Source organism: Sus scrofa, chromosome 8 (genome assembly GCF_054392235.1).
Source record: "Sus scrofa isolate SSC_HxYL_T2T_F1_AM1 chromosome 8, Sscrofa_HxYL_maternal_Yorkshire_Landrace_v2.0, whole genome shotgun sequence".
Lineage (NCBI taxonomy): Eukaryota > Metazoa > Chordata > Mammalia > Artiodactyla > Suidae > Sus > Sus scrofa.
Genome location: NC_139390.1, coordinates 43,497,933 through 43,522,705, shown reverse-complemented (window position 1 = coordinate 43,522,705; position 24,773 = coordinate 43,497,933). Strand labels below are relative to the sequence as shown.

Here is a 24,773-nt window from a genome sequence, read left to right as displayed (position 1 = left end):
ATAAGTAAATTTGTTAAATCCACAGGTAAGATTCATTTTTAAATATTTGCTTAGTATTTTGCCCATGAAAAGGTATGAGTTTTACATAGGAGAATATTATATTCTAAATGGATATATTCTTTAATCACAGACGTCTCTGCATCTATTCCAAGAGTATTCCTTCACCACCTCAACGGTATTTCCTTCTGTTCTAACTATGCAGCGGTGTTGCCAACATCCTGCTCACCTGAGTTAGAAACCTCAGGGTTGTTCTTTAGTGATTCTGTTGTGCTTCCTCTAAAATCTACACAATGAATTGATATTCACTATGTCTTTCAGTTCCCATTTTTATTCTGTGTCAGTCTCCTGGTCTACTCATGTCTTGTCATCTCACACCTGGTCTATGCCAACTGCTCTCCAGTCTTGCCGAACCAATTCACGGCCACTAGAATGATCTCCCCAAAGTGCTAGTCAGAGCAAATACATCTGTGATTCCTCAGGGTTTCTTCCTACAGCGGGGTCTTCTAGATTTGCTTCTTACAGGAATTATAGTAATACTCTCTCCAAAACAACTATTCTGTAAATTGTGAAAATGCTGTGTTAAATTTCAATAGGTATTTCTACAAGCAGCATGTCAAATCTTACTAACATTCAGCCAACTAAAAAGAATATAGAATACAGTGTTCCCCATTTTAAAAAGGGAGCACACATATCACCCTTTTAATAGTGAAGAACGTATATCAGTATCCCAGAAAACATTTTGGGAAATGCTAGCCTGAGAGTAAAATTGAAATTCTTTGATATAACATTTAAGGAATGCCTTCATGAACTTACCACAACTGCCATCTGCTGCTTCTTCTGCCTCCACATCTCTCCACAAAACTCATCATCTAGCCAAGTTACAGTTACAGCAGTTCTTTAAGCAACAGTGTATACTTCAAAAGATTTTCATTGTGAAAATTTTCAAACTTTTTTCCTCTGTATTTCCAGTTAACTGGAACTCGTATTTAAATATTTGAATATTTAAATTCAACTTCCATTTTTTAAATTGAAGGATAGTTGATTTACAACATTATGCCAATCCACACTGTACAGCATAGTGACCCAGTCATATATACATATACATTCTCTTTCTCATATCATCCCCCATGATGTTCTATCTCCAGATTAGATATAGTTCCCCATGTGTACAATAGGACTTCATTGAGTCTCCATTCTCAATATAATAATTTACATCTACCAACCCCAAATTCCCAGTCTACCCCACTCCCTCCCCCTCAGCTTCCATTTTTGTTTGTTCACCTGCTAAGGGTGTGCTATCTACTTTACACTGCATCACATCAAAAGGCACATGTGCCTGGACCTGCCACTTTAGTGATACTGTGATGGATCAGTTGGTTCAAGTGCTGACAGCCAAGGTCCCACCATTGTAAGTTCTCCTCATTGCAAAATAGTGATTTTCTAAAATGGCCTTTTATTTTTTATTACTTCAACATTTATTAACTAAAATTCTTCTATAAAAAGAAATTTTCTCTAATCAGCTATGACTGTTTGAATACCCTCTATTATAGTTCATGTAGGGAAGTAAAAATAAAAGCTTAATTCCTTTGGACATGTTTTCAGGGTGAGGAAAATATATATTTCACTAGGTATTGGGGTCATTACATCATCTGGCTTTGTTCTACAATATTTTCCTAGAACATTTAACTTATTTTAAGTAATGAGTTTTGGAATACCATTGTGGCTCAGCCGTAATGAACCCAACTAGTATACATGAAGACACGGGCTTGATCCCTGGCGTTGCTCAGTGGATTAAGAATCTGGTGTTGCCATGAGCTTTGGAGTAGGTCACAGACATGGCTTGGATCCTGTGTTGCTGTGGCTATGGGGTAGGCGGGCAGCTACAGCTCCAATTTGACCCCTAGCCTGGGAACTTCCATATGCTGCGGGTGAGGCCCTAAAAAGACAAAAAAAAAAAAAAAAAAAAAAAAGAAGTAATGAGTTTTAATTTTGGCCCTATCAAGTGACATTAAGAAGAATTATACATTATCATCTTTCTATGTATTTTTAGATAGTGCCATAATTTTTTAGCTATGACTTATTTAAGCAATATTTCCTTCTGAATCACTCTATGTTTTAGCCTGCTAAGTTTTGGTTACATTTAAAGTTTCTCCTAGTTTCTTATATGAAAAAAGCACAAATGTAGACTGTCCTTCCTTCTTCTAGTTATCTAATAGAAGTGGATATATCTCAACCCACATATTTCTAACTATATAATTATTTAGATCAGTACATCTTTTCCCTTTCCCACCCTTCAATTCTGTAAAACAAATACATCCAAACCACCAACTACTTATTATTTTAATGCTCAATTTCTGTTTGTATCAAATTCCTGTTAATATTCATTTTCTTTTATTAATTTGACTCTTTTCAAAGTTTTCCATTTCACTTGTTTTATCCTGCTAAACTATTTTCCCCATTCATTATCATTTCTTCATATTTGTTTTTGTGACATTTTAGTTGCTCGAATGCCTTAACTTTCTTTTTTCATCAGTGGAAATATTTTTCATTCTCATACATTTTGAGCTACCCGCAGAAGGACTTTGCACTACAAACAGCTGTAATAGCTCCATTTCTACTGTTGGTTTAAATGTCTGCCTTCATTAGTGATGAGGGCAGGGAGCTTACCTCTGTGTTCCCATGAGCCCCAGAACAGCGCTTTGTAAGCAGGTGATGGGGACAATACTGACAATTTACATGTCAGCTAAAGTTAATTGTGTGTATTGCTAAAATGAGAGAAGGTGAAAATTTAAAGGAGTTTTGAAGAACACGTATTTCATGATTTTAGAGATGTGAAACCTAAAGCCGTGACTTGCCCAAAGATATTTGAATCTGTAATTACATCACTGAAATTAGAATCTTGAGTATTCATATATATGTGTATTTATGACTGTTATGGTAGCAATATTGCAGTGATTTGCTTGGGGGCTCATTTTCTAGTTCAAATTTTGCCCTGTATTATTTTTTCCATGATAAAAAAGATGATACTTTTCATAGAAATTAGTCATTGGTTTGCTGATCATTCTAATCATCTTGTGACTTCTAAATATCATTTGATGTTACTATTACTGGTCACAGTTTCATGAAACAGTTACTTCATCACTTTTGCTATGATAATCCTACATTTACATCTCATAAAAATTAATTTATTAAAGAGTTCGACAGTTGGTATTGCACAAAATACTGAGGGCCATCTAGAATAAGATATATTTCAATATATATCCTATTGGACTTAGTGTTGGGTCTTTCTTATGAGAGCAGTGGCATATAATGTATCATATTTAACAACACCTAGTGTCAATCTCCATTGAATATGGAGAATCTGGAAGGTGGTGCCATTGATATGAATGGCAACATTTGTCAGTTCTGTTTCTAGCTTTAATCTGGAAGGCAAACGTGTTTTAGCACTTCTTAGCAGTGTCATCACTTTGACTGAGTCAGACAACTTGTAGCTCTTGCAATTTTTTTAATATAAAAGCTAAAATAATCTCTACACTTATGGGAAGAATTAATAAATAGGAAATTATCTGTATCATTTGAACATTATATTTCCCACCTTATTCCACTACAATCAATTTTCATTCAATAAATATTTATTTAATATTTCTGTATCAGGTCTTTGATAAGTGAGAAAATAATAAAATTTCAAAAAGCAAAAAGTAGAGGTCAGAATTTTTTGTCATTTAACTCCAGTGTATTTCCTGTTTTTAAGCTGCATTATAGCTATACAGTATGTTTATATATATCTGTTTGTATGTATTTTCACACACATGTGTCCAGGTATATGATAGCTTTTTAAAATTTATTTTATTGAAGTATAGTTGATTTACAATGTTGTGCAAATTAATTCAGCTATACACAGATACACATATATATTCATATATACATATAATATATACATTCTTTTTCATATTCTTTTCCATTATGGTTTATTACAGAATATTATATATGGTTTTCAGTGATATACAGTAGGACCTTGTTGTATATCCATTTTATATATAATAGTTAATATTTACTAATCCCAAACTCCCCCTCCCTCCCCATTGGCAACCAAAAATCTGTTCTCTATGTCTGAGTCTGTTTCTGTTTCATAGATAATGTCTTGTGTCATATTTTAGATTCCACATATAAGTAATATCATATAGTGTTTGTCTTTTTCTGACTTCACTTAGTACAATAATCTCTAGGTCCGTTCATATTGCTGCAAATGGCATTAATTCATTCTTTTTTCATGGCTGAGTAGTTATTTCATTGTATATATGTGCCACATCTTCTTTATCCATTGATCTCTTGATGCACTTTTAGGTCACTTCCATGTCATGGCTATTGTGAATAGTGTTGCTATGAACATGTGGGTGCATGTATTTTTTTTTTTTTTTGTCTTTTTGTCTTTTTGACATTTCTTGGGCGGCTCCCATGGCATTTGGAAGTTCCCAGGCTAGGGGTCTAATCAGAGCTGTAGCCAACGGCCTATGCCAGAGCCACAGCAACATGGGATCTGAGCCGCATCTGCAGTCTACACCACTGCTCACAGCAAAGCTGGATCCTTAACTCACTGAGCAAGGTCAGGGATTGAACCTGCAACCTCATGGTTCCCAGTCGGATTCGTTAACCACTACGTCACAACGGGAACTCCTATATCTTTTCAAATTAGAGTTTTTCTGAATATAGGCCCAGGAGTGGGATTGATGGATCACATGGCAACTCTATTTTTAGTTTCTTGAGAACCCTCCATACTGTTTTCAATAATGCCTTCACCAATTTACATTCCCCTCAGCAGTATAGGAGGGTTCCCTTTTTTTTACACCCTCTGGTGTGAGGTGATATTCTAGGTATGTGGTATCTTTGATCCATCTACAGTGGGGCATAGTCTTTAACCTTTATATTGGCAAAAGGTTTGAACTGAGATATAAATATTTTCAAGGAATATTTATCTTCAGTGGCATTATTTTAGATTATTAATTGTAATCAGCAAAATGTGAGACCATTTTATAATAGAAGTTGCTTGATTTTATTTATAATAGAAGTTGCTTCACATGTCAGAAACTTATGTGATTCAGTTTATTACCTTTGTCTATTATGTGCTAATTTTTAATGATTGCCAAACAAAGCTAACTTATTTTCTTATTTTCTATATTTTGTGTGCTTTAATTATATTTAACTTTTTTTTTTGCTTTTTAGGGCTGCTCCCACAGCATATGGAAGTTCCCAGGCTAGGGGTCAAATCAGAGCTGCAGCTGCTGGCCTGTGCAGCAGCAACAGCAACGTAGGATCTGAGCCATGTCTGCAACTTAGACCACAGCTCATGGTAATGCCATATCCTTAACCCACTAATCAAGGCCGTGGATCAAACTCAGGTCCTCATGGATACTAGTCAGATTTGCTTCCACTGTGCCACAATAGAAACTCTTGTGTTTAACTTTTAAACACAATTTGATTATTAGGTCAGTTTGATTATTCAGATTATACAATAGCATTTACTCTTCTTCTCCTTTTGAATTCTCATTTTGTGCCACTTACTGTACTAACTTTGGGGAACTATAAAATTGAATGGAAGGTGTTTTCTGTCCTCAAGGAGATTATTATTAGACAGAGGAAGTGTACTAGCCAGGATTCTTGTTCTTAAACAACAGAGACTGGCTAACTTAAGCAGAAAAAAAAAACAGTTTTTTGGAAGGAATTTATAGAATTACACTAATGGAAAAAGTGGAGAGTCAGGCTGAAAGAGGAATCTTAACAAGAACATGCTAAACCCCTCACCATGAGTTTTCCACCACTTCTTCAGATGCTTGCTGCTAATTACTGTAGTCTTAGCTCTGTCCTGCCTTAGGAGATCTGATTTTTCAATAAATATTTATTTATTTAATTTTTTTGACTTCTTATTTTCAAAATATTTTCACTTTTGTTGAGATAAAATTGCCATATAACATTGTACTGTTTTATGTGTATAACATGATTTTATATTTGTATATATTAAAATGATTGCTTATTATTATTATAAGTTCACTATACATAGTTACATATTTTTCTTGTGTTATCTTTTGTATTGTTAACTTTAGTCACCATGCTGCAATTACCTCCTCAGAAATTATTCATTGTACACTGGAAGTCTGTACTTTTTGGTCACCTTTACCCATTCCACCCTCCCCCATCCCCTGATTCTGACAATCTGTTTTCTCTATGTACTGAGCTCTTTTAGGTGCCAGGCTATATTCTAGGAGCTGGAGTTATAGCATGTTTTCTGCCCACAAAAAGCTTACCTTCTAGGTGGGGAGGCAAAAACCCAACAAAAATAAATGAAATGTAAAATGGGAGTTCCCTGGTGACTTAGTAGGTCAAGGATCTGCCATTGTCACTGCAGTGGCTCAGGTGGCACAGGTTCACTTCCTGGCCTGGGAACTTCCACATGCCATGGGTGAAATCAAACCAAACCAAACCAAACCAAAGTGTATTAGTAGACAGTAAATTCTAGGACAGAGGAAAGTAGTTTAAGTTGGATGGGAGGGCATTTACACAAAGCTTGAAAAAGATGAGGAAACAAGCCTTGTGGATACCTGGGAAACAGAGTTCCTGACAGAGGCAATAGATAGTAAAAGGATTTTGAGGCAAGAATATGTCTGCATGCTCAGGGCACAGCAAGGAAACTTCATAGTTTGAGTGAAGTGACAAGGACGATAAGAGGTGAGATCTACATGGTAAGATATTTGAGTGTGAAGATTGTGTAAGAAATGAAGATAAGGCATAGCTGTGCTAAAATCATGTTTTTATAAATGCTGATATTAGCCATTCCATACATAATTGTATGTGCATATATTTATCTATTTAGTTATTTGAGCATCTAGAATTCTTTTGTCCCTAGACCTGTAGTATGTCAGAGATTCAACCACCTTATTTTTCTGTTTTCACAGGACCATTGTAAAAATCAGTGTGAAATTTATTTTTGCTTTCCATTATGAAAACCCATCTTATTTATTGGAAATTTTTATAGGTAAAATTATGCTAATAAAAGGTATTTTAGATTAAATAAATTCACCACATTGCTTGACAATCTCCTGGATTTTGATTTGCAAAATACTTTTTTTTCTCTGAATATAACCAGCAAGAATAATTCAGTGTGAGCAATTTATTTGCTATGTAATCCTCAGATATTTCAGTTTCATTTCTGTTGTTTTATGGTAGCATACATTTAAGTTTAAATATCTTCAAAATCTGTGAAATATTATTTTTCTACAGCTAATACTTTACTATTTCAGTATGTAATAAATAACCATGTCTATAAAAGTTAAAGTGTGCTTACAAAAAGCCTGGCAGTAAAAATACAATTCCTTGATTTTTTTTTTTCCTACCAGTTACCTCACTTTTCTTTCTAGTATTGATTTATTAGGCTTAATTAACCCTTATACTAGATTCATAAATAGTAGGTCAAATTACCCCTAACTGGTATGGTATAGGTTAAAATGCTATTAAAGCCTTCAGGAATAATTGGAATGACAAGTATTTATATTCGTGAACAATCAAAATGATTACCAAATGTTCTTACTCTGAAAAGTGAAATTAGTGGAATTCATTTTAATCGTTTGGAAAATTAAATTTGAACAATTTTCTCTTTTAACTTAATAAATTAGAAAAGATGTTTGGTTTCTGGTACATCATGATTCCTATTCTCTTCAAAACCAATTCTTTACTGCATTCTTTTGCTGTCTAGAGAGGTGGCCTTATATAAGCTATTTTAAAGTAAACTCCAATTTATTGAAATTTATGTGTAACTATATTTATAATTGTAATTGTAGTTACTACATTGTTATACCTTTTAAAGTTTATTTTACAGAGTGTCCTTTGTGCTTCCCCCCTTATATGTGTGTGCACACTCACTCACGCATGCTGACACACGGGTATGCATGCACACACACACACACAATGAATAAACAGAATTTCTGTACTTTGAGTAGAAACACATCCCTAATTATGTATAAATTTTGAAAAATCGACAAAAATTTGCAAGAAGATGCTCTGGATGTTTCACACTCTGACAGTCCAAGAGATTCTTTCTTGAAGGTGAGATGGAATATGACACTAAATATTTGCCTGACAATTTGAAACAGTCTCACCAGTCTCATAATTCTTCACTGGTCAATCAACCATTAACCCTTGATTATTTGCCTTTTGAAACTAATTTTCCTCAATTGACTTATTTTAACAAAGTTTTTCTCATGTTGAGGAAAAGTAATTCCCTCTTTTAGTTAACCAACATCTTTCACAAGTGTAATTATTTTTTCAAAGAGGAGAAATAAATTTTGTTTTTATATTTAAAACTGAAATAATGAATTATTGCTAGATAACCATATTGACAAAGTAATTACCTGAATGATTTCCATGGGTAGTGAGGATAAAAAGTTGTATTAGAAATAAAAGTGACTTGATGTCTTGAGGTTAGCTATATATTTAATAACCAAAAACCATCATCATAAGTATTTTATTTTTGGATTTATCTTCTAAATACTCCTAAAAATGATTTAAGGAACATCTTCTAGTATATGAATTAATACAAAGGTATTTCAATTGATTTTTTAGAGACTCATTGTACAGAAAATTATCAGAATTACTAGAAATTAGCTATGTTTGTTAATGAAAAACCGTCTTTTTCTGAATGTGTTGGACTTTAAAGTTCATCAGAATTTTTTTTATTACTCAAATGAATTTATCACATCTGTAGTTGTATAATGATCATAACAATCCAATTTCACAGGATTTCCATCCCACAGTAAAGTCCATCAGAACTTTTTACCAAAATTTTCACCCTATTGTACTTCACTCAGCATCTTCCTGTCCACCACCATCTGCATTTTCTGCTTTATTCCAGATGCTGCTCCTATGTAGGTCGGCGTGGAAATGGACCTCAGGCAATCTCAATTGGCAAGAACTGTGATAAATTTGGAATTGTTGTTCATGAATTGGGCCATGTAATAGGCTTTTGGCATGAACACACACGACCAGATCGAGATAATCATGTAACTATCATAAGAGAAAACATCCAGCCAGGTGAGACCCTTCAGAATGTGTTGGGTTTAAGGTTGACTAAATATCTGTTAATAGTATTGTACTATTTATCATTTAACTTCTTAAAAGATGTGAATTGAATATTGTATATCAACATTTAACTTGATTAAAAAATATTCAGTATAGTGTTAATTTAAAATTTTTATCTACAAACTGAATGATCTTACACATTTTTTAGCTTGCTTTTTTTCCCCTTAAGATGGCTGTTATGTCTAAAACTTCTGTGCTTTCCAAGGATAGGTATAGCTATGAACTATAAAATAATATTAAATTTTAAAATGTATTTTCTATACTTAGTTCTATAATTTATGTTGGAAGGATTTAGAAAAGGTCCAGGATTTGCCACAAAGTGTGCTCCTGCCGTGGGAATCTATCTTATACCAGGGACAATTTCTGGAGAAAATTCCATGGAAGTGATTGGTTCCCAAAGTAGCCCAAATATTTTCTTGAGAGTTCACCTTAAATTTGACTAACCTAAAGGCAAATACTTGAGAATATGTTTGATAGTTTCAATAGTTCACTAGTTAATGTATAATTAAAATTTAATTTTCTCTGACAGTCCATGTGTGATAATCCCCTCATTTAAAGCTCTTCATTTGTTTTACCTTTCAAAAATTCATTGAGATCAGTACATTCCAGTTGCCCAAAAAAAAGTCCTGTTGTTTGGAATCTTCTTATAAGCTTGTATGTATTTTAAGAATAAGCAAAGTAGAAATGTATGTACATATATAATCCTTAACACAGTGCTAAGTAAATTATGGCTTTTCATAATTCAAGCTAGTAGAAAATATTGATTGGCGTTCCCATTGTGGCTCAGCAGAAATGAATCTGACTAGTATCCATGAGGATGCAGGTTCAATCCCTGGCCTCACTTAAATGGGTTAAGGATCCAGCGTTGCCGTGAGCTGTGGGTGGTGTAGATCAAAGACGCAGCCCAGATCTGGCATTGCTGTGGCTGTGGCGTAGGCTGGCAGCTAAGCTCCAATTCGACCCCTAGCCTGGGAACTTCCATATGCCATGGGTGCGGCCCTAAAAAATGTTTTAGAAAAGAAAAGAAAACATTGATTGATTGAGATTTCTTGAGTATTCGGAACTCCATGCACATTTTGTCACACTTTGCTAGGACTTGATGGTATTGTAAACACCGTCAAGTTGACTCTCCGCACTTTTCTCACTCACTTGCAATCATTTGTATGTATGAATAGTTGGCTCTCCGTATTCACAGGGTCTTGCCTCCGTGGGTTCAACCAACCTTTGAACTGAAATTTTTCATTCACTGTACTAGCCATTTTATATAAGGGACTTGAGCATCCATGGGTTTTGATATCCAAGGGGGTCTTGGAACCAACCCTCTGAAGATTCCCAAAACTGACTGTACCATAGTAAGGTAATTCTAGTATGAGAGTTCGTGTTAGAGAATAATCTCCAACAAATTTGTGACTTGCTTTGGCTCAGAAACTTAAGATCAAGTTTTATTCAAGTGCAGACTTTAGCTTTGTGTTTATAAGCAAAATTAGTGACTTTGATAGCAGCCAATTTGGTATAAGGATTGAATTTCTTTGATCCATTTTAGAAAATTCCTTCAAAAAGGAGGCTTGCTATTTTCTTAAATTGTGTAGGGTGAGTTCTGGCTGGTGCTCTGTATCTTCTGATCCTCTTCTATTCTTTCATGAAATAAATCTAATTTTCTTTATTTGGACCATGTGTGGCTGTGTTCTTTTTAATTATGACAAAACACTGTGTCATATACTCAGTTATATGCAGCAAAATGTATTACCGAAGTTGCTTAATATTACACTTTCAGAAATTTTTATGAACCTTCTTGCTTTAATTAAATAATGTGATCCCATATTGTGACTGAAGATTGAAATCATTGGTGGGTTATAGATTAATATTTATAAAATCAACTCTATAGCCTTATTAAAATCTCCCCTTAGAATCAGATTTGTTCCATTCTACCATAAACCATTTTTAATAAAGAAGAGAGTTTTAACAGTTGTTTCTATCAGAGGTTGAAGATAACGCAGAGTTTTTCCTCAGAATGGTCGTAATAGAGAAAATAAAGCAGAGATTTGTGAAACATATGTTTTAACTACATGGTCTGGTTAGTTTATTGAAAACTATGTATTGTATGAATTCATTGTAACATGGACTAAAACGCTTTCCTCTGGTACATGAGTTCTGTAACTTCAGGCTGATTGTTTCATCTTTAATGCTCAAGTGAGTATATCAGATTTCCTTATCACATGTAGGAAAGGTTTTATACTCTGGGGCATCATTCAGTTTCTTTATTGATTTTTGAAAAACTTTTTCTTTCTTTCTTTTTTCTTTTTAGGGCTTCACTTGTGGCATATGGAAGTTCCCAGGCTAGGGATCGAATTGGAGCTGCAGCTGCTGGTCTATGCCGTAGCCACAGCAATGCCAGATGCGAGCATCATCTGTGACCTATGCTACTCAGCTTATGGTAGTGCCAGACCCTTAACCCACTGAGTGGGGCCAGGGATTGAACCTGCATCCTCATGGATGCTAGTCGGGTTCATTAACACTGAGTCACTATTGGAACTCCTGGAAATCTTTTTCTTAATGTGATTTTTTTCATATGTAGTAGTAACATGTCAGTTAGAGTAAAATTAACATAGTTATATAAATGTCTTAATAGTTCTGTTTTGAACTCCAGCCTTGAGTTTGGAATCCTAAACAGCTCACCTTTACATTTTGATGTTTCCAAACGAGTTATAAAAGCAGCCATCTTTGGCTGTGAAATTGTGAAAAATGAATCAAGAAACCTAAAATCTTTCTGAGGAAACACTCTGCTTCTGGAACTATTGATGTAGATCTACATAGTTAACTCTATGTTATTTTCATATTTCAAGAAATAATATTACAATACAGACACAAATGGGCAGTTGAGAAATCTATTAACATGATGTCCAGAAGTTAAAAATAACGGATGTGAAAGTACAAAAAAAATTATTAAGCTTGAAGCATATTCTCTTGACCAAAAAAGCCCTCCCTCCAAATAGAGCCTCTTTTTCATCAGAAAGAACTCATTTCAATTCTGAGTGATATTTATGCTGTTGTTTTATCTTCAATGACAAAGTTACATAGCAAATGATTGCAACGTTGTGTATATATACAATACTGTTTTTATATTTTCCCCAGTGTTTCATAGAAAGAATCTAAAACAAAGAGAGAGATATTTCTTTGGCTTTGGTAAGTATAGTTATAAGAGAAAGGTGGAAAACTCATTACATAAAAATATAACTTTTTACAATCACAATATTATAAAAAACAGTAAAATGTTATTTTATTACTTTAATTAATTAATTAATTAATTAATTTATTTATTTATTTTTAGGGCCACACCTGCGGTATATGGAAGTTCCTGGACTAGGGGTGGAATCCAGCTGCACCGGCTGGCCTATGCCACAACCACACCAACGCAGGATCCAAGCTGCATCTATGACCTACACTGCGGCAACACCTGAACTTTTTTTTTCTTTTTCTTTTTTATACTGATTTTTATTTTTCCATTATAACTGTTTTACAGTGTTCTAAAAATTTTCTACTGTACAGCGAGGTGACCCAGTCACACATACATATATACATTTTTTCTCACATTATCATGCTCCATCATATATGACTAGATATAGTTCCCAATGCTATACAGCAGGATCTCATTGCTTATCCTTTCCAAAGGCAATAATTTACAACTATTAACCCCAAATTCCCAATTCATCCCACTCTCTCCCCCTCCCCCTTGGCAACCACAAGTCTGTAATCCTAGTCCATGATTGTCTTTTCTGTGGAAAGGTTCATTTGTGCCATATATTAGATTCCAGATATAAGTGATATCATATGGTATGTCTTTCTCTTTCTGACTTACTTCACTTAGTATGAGAGTCTCTAGTTCCATCCCTGTTGCTGCAAATGGCATTATTTTGTTCTTTTTTATGGCTGAGTAGTATTCCAGCCATAAAAAAGAACAATCCATTCATCTGTTGATGGACATTTAGGTTGTTTCCATGTCTTGGTTATTATGAATAGTGTGGCAATGAACATGTGGGTACATGTGTCTTTTTCAAGGAAAATTTAGTCTGGATATATGCTCAAGAGTGGGATTGCTGGGTCATATGCTCAGTCTATATGTAGTTTTCTGAGGTATTTCCATACTGATCTTTAATCCATTGAGCAAGTCCAGGGATCAAACCACATCTTCTTGTCAGATTCTTAACCCACTGAGCTGTGATATAAACTCCCCATAACAGTGAAAATTTAAAGAAATAAATGTTAGGACAAAGTGAAATTGTATACAAGAAAACAAATCTAAAGTATGTTTTTGTAATCTACCTTTTTTTGCTGAAATTATTAATGACATTCAATATTACTCTTTATGGGCAGTAGTCAAGTGCACACAATGGCATGAATATACCCTTTGGCATGTACCTGTTTGTGAATAAATACAACCACATGATGACCAGGGTTCAGTAGAGAGCAGATACCAGCCAGAATCTTTCTTCTATGCTCTTTTCTGTCTGTTAACATGCTTCTAAAGTGTTTTCTGTGCCTGATTCTTAGGTCAAGAATACAATTTTTTGAAGATGGAGCCTGGAGAAGTAAACTCACTTGGAGAAAGATATGATTTTGACAGTATTATGCACTATGCCAGGAACACCTTCTCAAGGTTGGAGTCTCAGGTTATACCTTTTGACTTTTAATTCCTTTTCTCTGTGTGGCTCCTCACAAACTAGGTTTAATGTTAGAATAGAACCATGTTCAAATATTGCTGCTATAAAGTACAAAAAATTACTTGATTGGCATTTATAGCCAACACTAGGCATTTGATATTTTAAAAATACATTTTCACATTTCCTATGAAATAAATAGACTCAAAGTAAAAATTAAAAGGGTATGATTTACTTAAATTATTTAATATCATAAATATAAATTTATTTATAAATTTATTTATAAATTTATTTTGGTAATCAATTAAAGTGATTACCAATCAGCACATTAATTGGCAAAGTGCTGTTAATGAAAATTAGTCATTTCAATCAAATAGAGAACTCAGTTGTTTAGTTGCAATGTTATACTCTCTATGTGACTTGTGTTTTCTATTGTGTATTTCCTGTTGCTTGTTATACTAGTTATAATAGAAAACTGCTATAGTATATAATCCTCAGAGAGCATTTTAGGAAGATATTTAACTTCATATAATTTAGAATTTGTCACTTATTAACCTTAAACTATTTCACTAGTGACTGAATGTTAATGTTTAAGAGTGTAATAAATTTAGGTTTTGATCTATTTTACTGTATAAAGAAGATGTCATCAAGAAAATAATTTCCAGGTAAGGAATTTGGAACTGTTAAACCATTGAAGTCATCTCTTTTTCCCATTTTTATGCCCTTTTTACACTCATATGTCCATTGCACTCATTCTTTTTTATCACCGTGTTCATTTCACAATTCACTAATGTCTGTATGTAAAGGCAGAGTCAAGAAGACAAAAATTCAAATTAATTCCCTTTTAAAAAACAATTCTAAAAGTGGAGATGGGTGTAAACAAACTCTTAGTACTTAGATACATTTTTCTCAGATACATTTTTAAATTATGCTTTTTTCTTTTCCTTTTTTTTTGTCTTTTTGTCTTTTTAGGGCCGCACCCATGGCATATGCAGGTTCCCAGACTAGAGGTCTAATTGGAGCTGTTGCTGCCAGCCTACACCACAGCTTATGGCAGTGCCGGATCCTTAATCCACTGAGTGAGGCCAGGGATTGAACCTGCAACCTCGTGGTTCCTAGTCAGATTCATTTCTGCTTCGCCACAAAGGGAACTCCAATATGCTTTTTTAAGACCAAACTTTGTTAGTAAAATAATTGGATGTTGACTGTATTTTTAAAATTATTTTCACCTAAAGTATTTATAATGTACATATATTTGTTCAAATATACATCCATAAGTTTGGCCTGAAATTAAAGTGTTATGAATATTTGTTTTTAGGTTAATGCTTGGAATTGAATTTTCCTTAGAAATATGTAAAAAATGGGGACTTGGTACCAGTTTGGCCAAAGTGATGTTCTTATATTGTTGAATTATATTAATTAGAAATATACTAAGTTTAGAGTCTTTGGAACTGGAGAGTGGAAAATTTGTTTATTTTCTCTGTCACTGATAGACAATGAATCTATACCCAAATTTGAAATATATATATTTCCTTTATTCTGTACTCCTTTTACATGTCTATCTATTTATTTATTTTTGTCTTTTTAAGGCTGCACCTGCGGCATATGGAAGTTAGCCGGCTAGGGGTCAAATTAGAGCTACAGCCTCCAGCCTATGCCACAGCAATGCCAAACCCAAGCCACCTCTGCAACCTACACCACAGGTCATGGCAATGCCCAATCCTAAACTCCTTTTATGTGTTTAAATTGTCTTTTTTCCATAAGGCCCAAGGCTCTTGTGGTTTATCACCCCCTATACCTACCTTGGTGATGCATGCCAGTTATCTTTGCACTATTATTTTCTCTTATTGTTTCAAAATTTTCCTCTTCACTTTTCTCAAATAAACTTATATTCCTAAAGTGAAAGTAACTATGTCTACTATGAATGTGATCTAATTAACATTTTCCCCCTGATTTTAAGGAAGATATTTATTAATAAATATGTTTTAATTAAATTTCAAGAAGACAAAATATTTGACACAGTCCCCAGCTACCACCTCCAAAGCATTTGAAGTTTTATGATGATGATGATGATGATGATTATCTTTATTGTGGTAAAGAAACTTCAATATAAAGTTTACCATATTAAATATTTTCAAGTGTACAATTTAGTACTCTTATTTTGAAATGAATATCCAGAACTTTCTCATCTTGCAAAACCGAAACCCTATTCCCACTAAACAACAACTCTCCACTTTCCTCTCCCCCCAGCCTCTGGTAACCACCATTCCACTTTCTGTTTTGATGAATTTGGTTATTTTAGATACCAGATAGAATCAAACGTTATTTGTCTCTTTGTGACTGGCCTATTTCACCTAACATAAAGTCCCTGAGGTTCATCTATGTTGTAGCATGTAACAGAATTTCCTTCCTTTTTAAGGCTGAATAATATTCCATTGGATGTATATACCACATTTTATTTATTCATTCACTTGTTGATGGACACCTGAGTTGCTTTCACCTCTTGGCTACTGTGAATAGTGCTGCTATGAACATGGGTATGCAAATATCTCTTCCAGACCCTATTTTCCATTCTTTTGGATATATACACAGCAGTGGGATTTTTGGATTGTGTGGTAGTTCCATTTTTAATTTTTTAAAGAAACTTAATGACATTTTCTTAGAAGCTGCACTATTTTACAGTCCTAGCAACAGTGCAGGAGGGTTCCAATTTCTCCATATCCTTACCAACATGAGTTATTTTCTGTTTTCTTTCTTGTCTTTTTAGGGCCACACCTGCGGCACATGGGCATACAGAGGCTCCCAGGCTAGGGGTCCATTCGGAGCCATAGCTGCTGGCCTACACCACAGTCACAGCAACACAGGAGCCAAGCCACATCTGCAACCTATACCACAGCTCACAGCAAAGTCGGATCCTTAATTCACTGAGCAAGGCCAGGGATCGATTTTGCATCCTCATGGATACTAGTCAGGTTCATTAACCACTGAGCCATGACAGGAACTCCCTCTGTTTTGTTTTTTTATTTTTTTGATAGTAGCCATCCTATCAAATATGGCATAATGTCTCATTGTGGTTTTGATTTGCATTTCTCTAATGATTAGTAATGTTAATCATCTTTTTATATGCTTAGTCATTTATATATCATCTTTGAAGAAATATCTATTTAAATCTTCTGCCTACGTTTTAATCAGATTATTTGAATTTTTCTGTTGAGTCATAGGATTTCTTTGAATATTCTGGCCTCTTGTCATGTGTGGAGAGAGAGCGCATATATAATATATATAGCAAATATTTTCTCTCCTTTTCATTCTGTTGATTGAATGCACTTACCTATTTTGCTGTTTTTGCCATGCACTTACCTATTTTTGCTGTTTTTGCTTATGCTTTTGGTGTCATATCCAAGAAGTTGTTGTCTTTTTCAATGTTATGAAGGTTTCCTCTATGTTTTCTTCTAAGAGCTTTATAATTTGGTGGTTTTACGTTTAGGTCTTTAATCTATTTTGAGTTATTTTTTTAAGTTATATATAGCTTTGATAAGGATATAACTTTGTTCTTTTGCACTTGAATATCCAGTTTTACCAACATCATTTCTTGTAAAGACTATCTTTTCCCCTTTGAATTATTTTTATTCCTTTGTTAAAAGTCATTTACTATAGACATGTGTTTATGGGATTCCTGTTCTATTCATTGGTCTATAGGTCTGTCTTTATGACAATATCACACTGTTTTAGTTACTTTAGGTTTGTAATATGTTTTGAAATCAGGAAGTGTGAGTTCTCCAACTTTGTTCTTCTTTTGCAAAAAAATTTTGACTATTCAAGGTCCTGGGAGATTACATATGAATTTTAGAACTTTTTTCTCTTTCTGCGGTAAATGCCATTGGGGTTTATATAGGGCTTGTGTTGATTGTTTTGAGTAGTGTGGACATCTTAACAAAGTAAGTCATCCAATTCATAAATATAAAATGTTTTTCTATTTGTGTCTTTGTTAATTTCTTTCAACAATAGTTTATAGTTTTTAGTGTAGAAGTCTTTTTCCTCTTCGTTGGGTTTGTTCCCAAGTATTTTATTTTTCTTGACACTATTTGAAATGGAATTGTTTTCTCAACTTCCTTTTTGAATTGTTCAATGTATTGCATAGAAATGCAACTGATTTTTGAGTTCTGGTTTTGTATCCTCCTGCTTTGGTGAATTCATTTATTAGTTCTGACAGTTTTTTGGTGGACTATCTGGGACTTTCTATATTTAAGATCATGTCATTTGCATACAGAGATGACTTCTTTCTTTTCAATTTGAATGCCTTTTGATTCTTTACTCTCATAAGTGCCCTGGCTAGGACTTTCAATAATATTTTGAATAGAAATGATGAGACCAAACATCCTTGCCATGTTCCTAATCTTAGATGAAAACTTTGGTTTTCACCGTTGAGTATAACGTTAGCTGTAGTCTTTTCTTATATAACCTTTTATGTTGAGATAGTTTCCTTCTATTACCAGTTTGTTGAGTGCTTTTATCATGAAAATGTATCAAATTTTGTCACATCCTTTTTTTTGGTGAAAATTAGATGAGCACGTGGTTGTTATCCTTCATTCTGCTAATGTAAATAGGTGAAGTGTTATGGTTTCTTCTATTCTGAACCCAGATAGTCTAGAAAAGTTTTAGTTGTTTTCATCAGTGTTGCCCATGAGCAGATTTAAGTTCTTACTGTAGGGATAACAAGACTGTATATATGGAGCCTTTATATGTATCAGTAATTTGTAATGTAGATGTTCACAAACTGGAACTTCCCATTTCTAATTAATAAAATAATGGTGAAACTTTATGAAGCATTATAAAAAGCATAGTTAATTTGCTCTTCTAATGTAGGTAAAACAAATGAATATTAGTAAGTGACACCATCTATGGTCTGTCTGAGAGAATGTTTGGGAAGAGTTTACATTGCTTAATGGCCTGAATGTGGAGGGAGAGAATTGTTAACTTTATGACCACAAAGAAAAATCAAAAGAATGGGTGACTCCCACATAAATAGAAAGAAGTTTGCCTCAATAAACTGAATAAGCCAAAAGTTATCATTCTATTGTCTGAGTTTGAATGTATCTACTCCAAGGTGTCCTTGACCTTTTAAAATTGAATCTTTTTTGAAAACTGAAAAAAAAAAAACAAAACTTTTCAAAATGCTTTAGAAATAGAAAATAATGAATACTTCATTAGTACAGAAGTACTGCAGAAATTGTAACTGTTTATTAACTTGAACTTATCTACTTAATGTATCTGTTGATTTGTGCAGCAAAGTGGAAAAATGGCTTTTCTCAATGCTACCCTATGGCTCAACATCCTCTTCAAGTGCACTGGCCTAGACAGAGTCACATCTTATTAAGTGTATACAAGCTCTCACTTTTATTTATTTATTTATTTATTTAGTATTTTTGTGTTTTTGTCTTTTAGGGCCACACTAGCAGCATATGGAGGTTCCCAGGCTAGGTAGGAGTCGAATCAGAGCTATAGCTGCTGGCCTATGCCAGGGCCACAACAATGCGGGATCTGAGCCATGTCTGTGACCTACACCACACCTCACAGCAATGCAAGATCCTTAACCCACTGAGCAAGGGCAGGGATCAAACCCTCAACTTCGTGGTTCCTAGTCAGGTTCGTTAACCACTGCAAGCTCTCACTTTTGATGGTCAATTCCCATAAATCTTTCCCTTTTCCTACCTTCACCTCAGGTAGTTTGGAGTTTTGCAGAGACTTAGATTTGGCTTCAGAGTTCCAATCTCTATTTGAGTTTCCCGGGTTTTATCGAAAGATCTCTACCCACTACCCTTACCTAGCAGTTAGGATGCTTAGTTATAAATTACTCATGGGTCGTGTCATGCCTTTTTTTACCATTATCCACATATTAAGAGTTTTCCTCAGGCTAAAACTCTGTGGCACTCAAACACTTGAGGGGTATCCCGTCTCAGGGTGGTTGTGTTTCTTTAATTGTTTCTCTCTGGGACTCTCTATTCACAGTTACCCACATTTTCCTCACCTTCATGTTTGGCTAAAATGTCAAACTCCAAAGGCATTTTCCTTTGATCACTCTTTTAAAAGCTCTCCTATCAGTGGATAATCAATATTCATCTTCTCTTCCTTATTTTTCTCCATAGTACCTGTCATTAAGCTCTTGTTTAATGACTTTCTCCTTCTATTAGAATGTGAGAATCTAAGAGGAGGATTTTTGTTTCTTTTACTTACTGTTATAAATCCAGGGCTATAGCAACGCTCAATAAATATCTGTTTTTTTTTAATTACTCAATGAATTTTATTACATTTATAGTTGTACAACAATCATCAGAACCCAGTTTTATACCATTTCTGTCCCTAACTGCAGGCATATTCCCCCCCCACCACATCAACCTGTCTCATTTGGAAATCATAAGTTTTTCAAAGTCTGTGAGTCAGTATCTCTTCTGCAAAGAAGTTCATTGCGTCCTTTTTTTTAGATTTCACATGTAAGTGATATCATATAATGTTGGTGTCTCACCATCTGGCTAACTTCACTCAGCATGATAATTTCTAGGTTCATCCATGTTGCTGCAAATGCCATTATTTCTTTCCTTTTAGTAGCTGAGTAATATTCCATTGCATTCATGTACCACATCTTCTTTTTTTTTTTTCTTTTCTTTTTTTTTTTTTTTTTTTTTTTTTGTCTTTTGTCTTTTTGTTGTTGTTGTTGCTATTTCTTGGGCCGCTCCCGCGGCATATGGAGGTTCCCAGGCTAGGGGTTGAATCAGAGCTGTAGCCACCGGCCTACGCCAGAGCCACAGCAACGCGGGATCCGAGCCGCATCTGCGACCTACACCACAGCTCACGGCAACGCCGGATCGTTAACCCACTGAGCAAGGGCAGGGACCGAACCCGCAACCTCATGGTTCCTAGTCAGATTCGTTAACCACTGCGCCATGACGGGAACTCCGATGTACCACATCTTCTTTATCCACTGCTCTGTCAATGGACATTTAGGTTGTTTCTGTGTCTTGGCTATTGTATATAGTGCTGCAATGAACATTAGAGTACATGTACCTTTTTGAGTCGTGGTTTTCTCTGGATAGATGACAGGAGTGGGATTGCTGGATCAAATGGTCATTCTATTTTTAGTTTTCTGAGGCATCTCCATACTGTTTTCCACAGTGGTTGCACCAATTTGCATTCCCACCAACAGTGTAACAGGGTTCCCTTTCTCCACACCCTCTCTAGCATTTATTGTTTGTAGACATATTGATGATGGCCTTTATGCCCAAGGTAAGGTGGTACCTCCTGGTTGTTTTGATTTGCATTTTCATTTCTCTAATAATGAGTGATGTTGAACATATTTTCATCTCTTTTTTTTTTTTTGGCCATCTGTATGTCTTCTTTGGAGAGTTGTCTGTTTAAATCTTCTGCCCGTTTTTGATGGGTTGTTTGTTTTTTTTTAGTATTGAGCTGCAGAAGGTGTTTATAAATTTTGGAGATTAATCCCTTGTCAGTCACTTCATTTGCAAATATTTTCTCCCATTCTGTGGGTTGTCTTTTCATTTTGTTTAGGGTTTCCTTTGCTGTGCAGAAACTTTTAAGTTTAATTAAGCCCCATTTGTTTATTTTTCTTTTTATTGTCATTACTCTAGGAGATGGATCTGAGAAGATGTTGCTATGGTTTATGTCAAAGAGTGTTTCGCCTATGTTTTCCTCTAAGAGTTTTATAGTATCTGGTCTTATATTTAGGTCTTTAATCCATGTTGAGTTTATTTTTGTGTATGGTGTTAGGAAGTGTTCTAATTTCATTCTTTTACATGTGGCTGTCCAGTTTCTCAGTACCACTTGTTGAAGCAGTTGTCTTTTCTCCATTGTATATTCTTACCTCCTTTGTCATAGATTAGTTGACTATAGGTGCGTGGATTGAATTCTGGGCTTTCTATCCTGTTCCACTGATCTATATTTCTGTCTTTGTGCCAGTCCTGTATAGTTTTGATGACTATAGCTTTATAGTATAGTCTTAAGTCAGGTAACCTGATTCCTCCAGCTCCATTTTCCTTTTTTGGCATGTCTTTGTCTATTCTGGGTCTTCTGTGCTTCCAAACAAACTTTAAAATATTTTGTTCTAGTTCAGTGAGAAATGTCCTTGGTAATTTGATAGGGATTGCATTGAATCTGTAGATTGCCTTGGGTAGTATAGTCATTTTGATAATATTGACTCTTCCAGTCCAAGAGCATGGTATGTCTTTCCATCTGTTTGTGTCATCTTTGGTTTCTTTCATCAGTGTCTTATAGTTCTCAGAGTAAAGTTCTGTTGTCTCTTTAGGTAGGTTTATTCCTAAGTATTTTATCCTTTTTGATGTGACGGTAAATGACATTGCTTCCCTAATTTCTGTTTCTGATCTGTCACTGTTAGTATATAGAAATGCAGTTGATTTCTGTGTATTAACTTTGTATCCTGCAACTTCACCGAATTCATTGAAGAGGTCTAGTAGTTTTCTGATAGAGTCTTTAGGATCCTCTAGGTATAGTATGATGGCATCCACAGATAGTGATAGGTTTACTTCTTCCTTTCCAACTTGGATTGATTTTATTTCTTTTGCTTCTCTGATTGCCCTGGCTAGGACTTCCAAAACTATGTTGAATAGTAGTGGCAAGAGCAGACATCCTTGTCTTGTTCCTGATCTCAGCAGGAATTCTTTCAACTTTTCACCATTGAGAATGATGTTAGCTCTGGGTTTGACATATATAGCCTTTATTATGTTGAGGGGTAGTTCCTTTTATACTCACTTTCTGAAGGGTTTTTATCAGAAATGGGTGTTGGATTTTGTCAAAGGCTTTTTCAGCATCTTTTGAGAGAATCATATGGTTTTTATTCTTCAATTTGTTAATATGGTGTATCAAGCTGACTGATTTGCAGATTTTGAATTATCCTTGCATCCCAGCGATAAATCCCACTTGATCATGATATACAATCCTTTTAATGTATTGTTGGATTCTGTTTGCTAGTATTTTGTTAAGGATTTTGGCATCTATGGTCATCAGTGAAATTGGCCTGTAATTTTTCTTTTTTTGTGGTATTTTTCTGGTTTTCATATCTCTTCTCTAAATGTTTGATAGAATTTGCCTGTGAAGCCATCTGGTCCTGGACTTTTGCTTGTTGGAAGTTTTTAAATCACAGTTTCAATTTCAGTACTTGCAACTGGTTCATTCATCTTTTCTATTTCATCTTCGTTTAGTCTTGGAAGATTGTACTTTTCTAAGAATTTGTTCATTTCTTCTACGTTTTCTGTTTTATTGGCATATGATTCCTTACAGTAGTCTCTTATGATCCTCTGTATTTCTGTGATGTCCATTGTAACTTATCCTTTTTCATTTCTAATTTTATTGATTTGAGTCCTCTCTGTTTTTTTCTTGGTAAGTCTAGCTAAGGGTTTATACTTTTGTTGATCTTTTCAAAGAACCAGCTTTTAGTTTCATTTATCTTTTCATGGGTTTTCTTCATTTCTATTTCATTGATTTCTGCATTGATCTTTATGATTTCTTTCCATCTGTTAACTTTAAGTCTTATCTGTTCTTCTCTCTCTGGTAGCTTTAGATGTAAAGTTATATTGTTTATTTGAGCTTTTTCTTGTTTCCTGAGGGAGGTGTGTATTGCTATAAACTTTCCTATTAGAACTCCTTTTGTTGCATCCCATAGGTTTTGGAGTGTTGTATCTTTCTTGTCATTTGCGTCTACACATTTTTTTAAATTTCTTCTTTGATTTCTTCCATGATCCATTGGTTGTTAAGTAGCGTGTTGTTTAGTCTCCACGTGTTTGTGTTTTTTTGCAGTTTTTTTCTTGTTTTTGATTTCCAGCCATATAGCGTTGTAGTCAGGAAAGATGCTTGATATGATTTGTTTTCTTAAAGTTACTGAGACTTAATTTGTGACCCGGAACATAATCAATCCTAAACAATGTTCCATGGGCACTTGAGAAGAATGTGTATTCTGCTGCTTTGGGATGGAATGTCCTATAAATATACATTAGTTCCATCTGGTCTAATGCTTCATGCAGGACCTGTGTTCTCGTTGATTTTCTGTCTGGATGATCTGTCCATTGCTGTAAGTGTGGTGTTAAGGTCCCCTGCTATTATTGTGTTATTGTCAATTTCTCCTCTTAAGGTTGTTTGCAGTTGCCTTATATATTGACGTGATCCTATGCTGGGTGCATATATATTTACAATTGTTATAGCTTCTTGGATTGATCCTTTGATCATTATGTAATGTCCTTCTTTGTCTCATATAATATTCTTTATTTTAAGATCTATTTTGTCTGATATGAGTATTGCTACTCAAGCTTTCTTTTGATTCCCATATTCATGGAGTATTTTCTACCATGCTCTCACTTTCAGTTTGTATGTGCCCCTAGATGTGAAGTGGGTATCTTTAAGATAGTATATATGGAATTTGTTTTGTAGCCATTCAGCCAGTCTATGTCTTTTGGTTGGGGCATTTAGTCCATTTACATTTAAGGTAATTATTGATATGTATGTTCTTATTGCCATTTTATTAACTATTTTTGATTTGTTTTTGTTGCTCTTTTTTCTTCCCTTCTTCTCTTGTTCTCTCCTCCTATGGTTTGGCGAAATTATTTAGTGTTGTATTTGAGTTGATTTTTCTTATTTGTTTGTGTATCAAGTATAAATTTTTGGTTTGCAGTTGCCCTGAAGTTTTTATATAGGAGTCTATATAAATGAGATTGTTTTAAGTTGTTGGTCTCTTAATTGCATATACATCTCCAGTGTCCTGCATTTGTGTCCTCCTCTTCTCACACTTTCTGATTTGGGTAGCATAATTCTGCATGGATAGACTGCCTGTTTTTACTATATATTTGTCTTTACTGGTGAGCCTTGTCATTTGTGGTATTCTTGTTTCTAGTTGTGGCCTTTTCTTTGCTGCCTAGAGAAGTTCCTTTAGTATTTGTTGTAGAGCTGGTTTAGAGTGGCTGAATTCTCTTA

The 24,773-nt window shown here is 34.5% G+C and overlaps 1 protein-coding gene across 3 annotated transcripts in view; it reads left to right on the top strand.

Moving 5' to 3' along the window:
* Nucleotides 1–24,773, top strand: part of TLL1 (tolloid like 1) — a 236,441-nt gene that overhangs the window by 124,933 nt on the left and 86,735 nt on the right. For 2 of the 3 annotated variants that reach the window (XM_084973891.1, XM_084973892.1), the window contains 2 exons: nt 8,900–9,078; nt 13,675–13,793. In XM_084973891.1, coding sequence (XP_084830017.1) covers nt 13,735–13,793 — 59 coding nt within the window. In that variant the 5' untranslated portion in view covers nt 8,900–9,078; nt 13,675–13,734. The remainder of the gene's footprint in view (nt 1–8,899; nt 9,079–13,674; nt 13,794–24,773) is intronic. The other variant, XM_021101281.2, reaches the window with a different exon arrangement.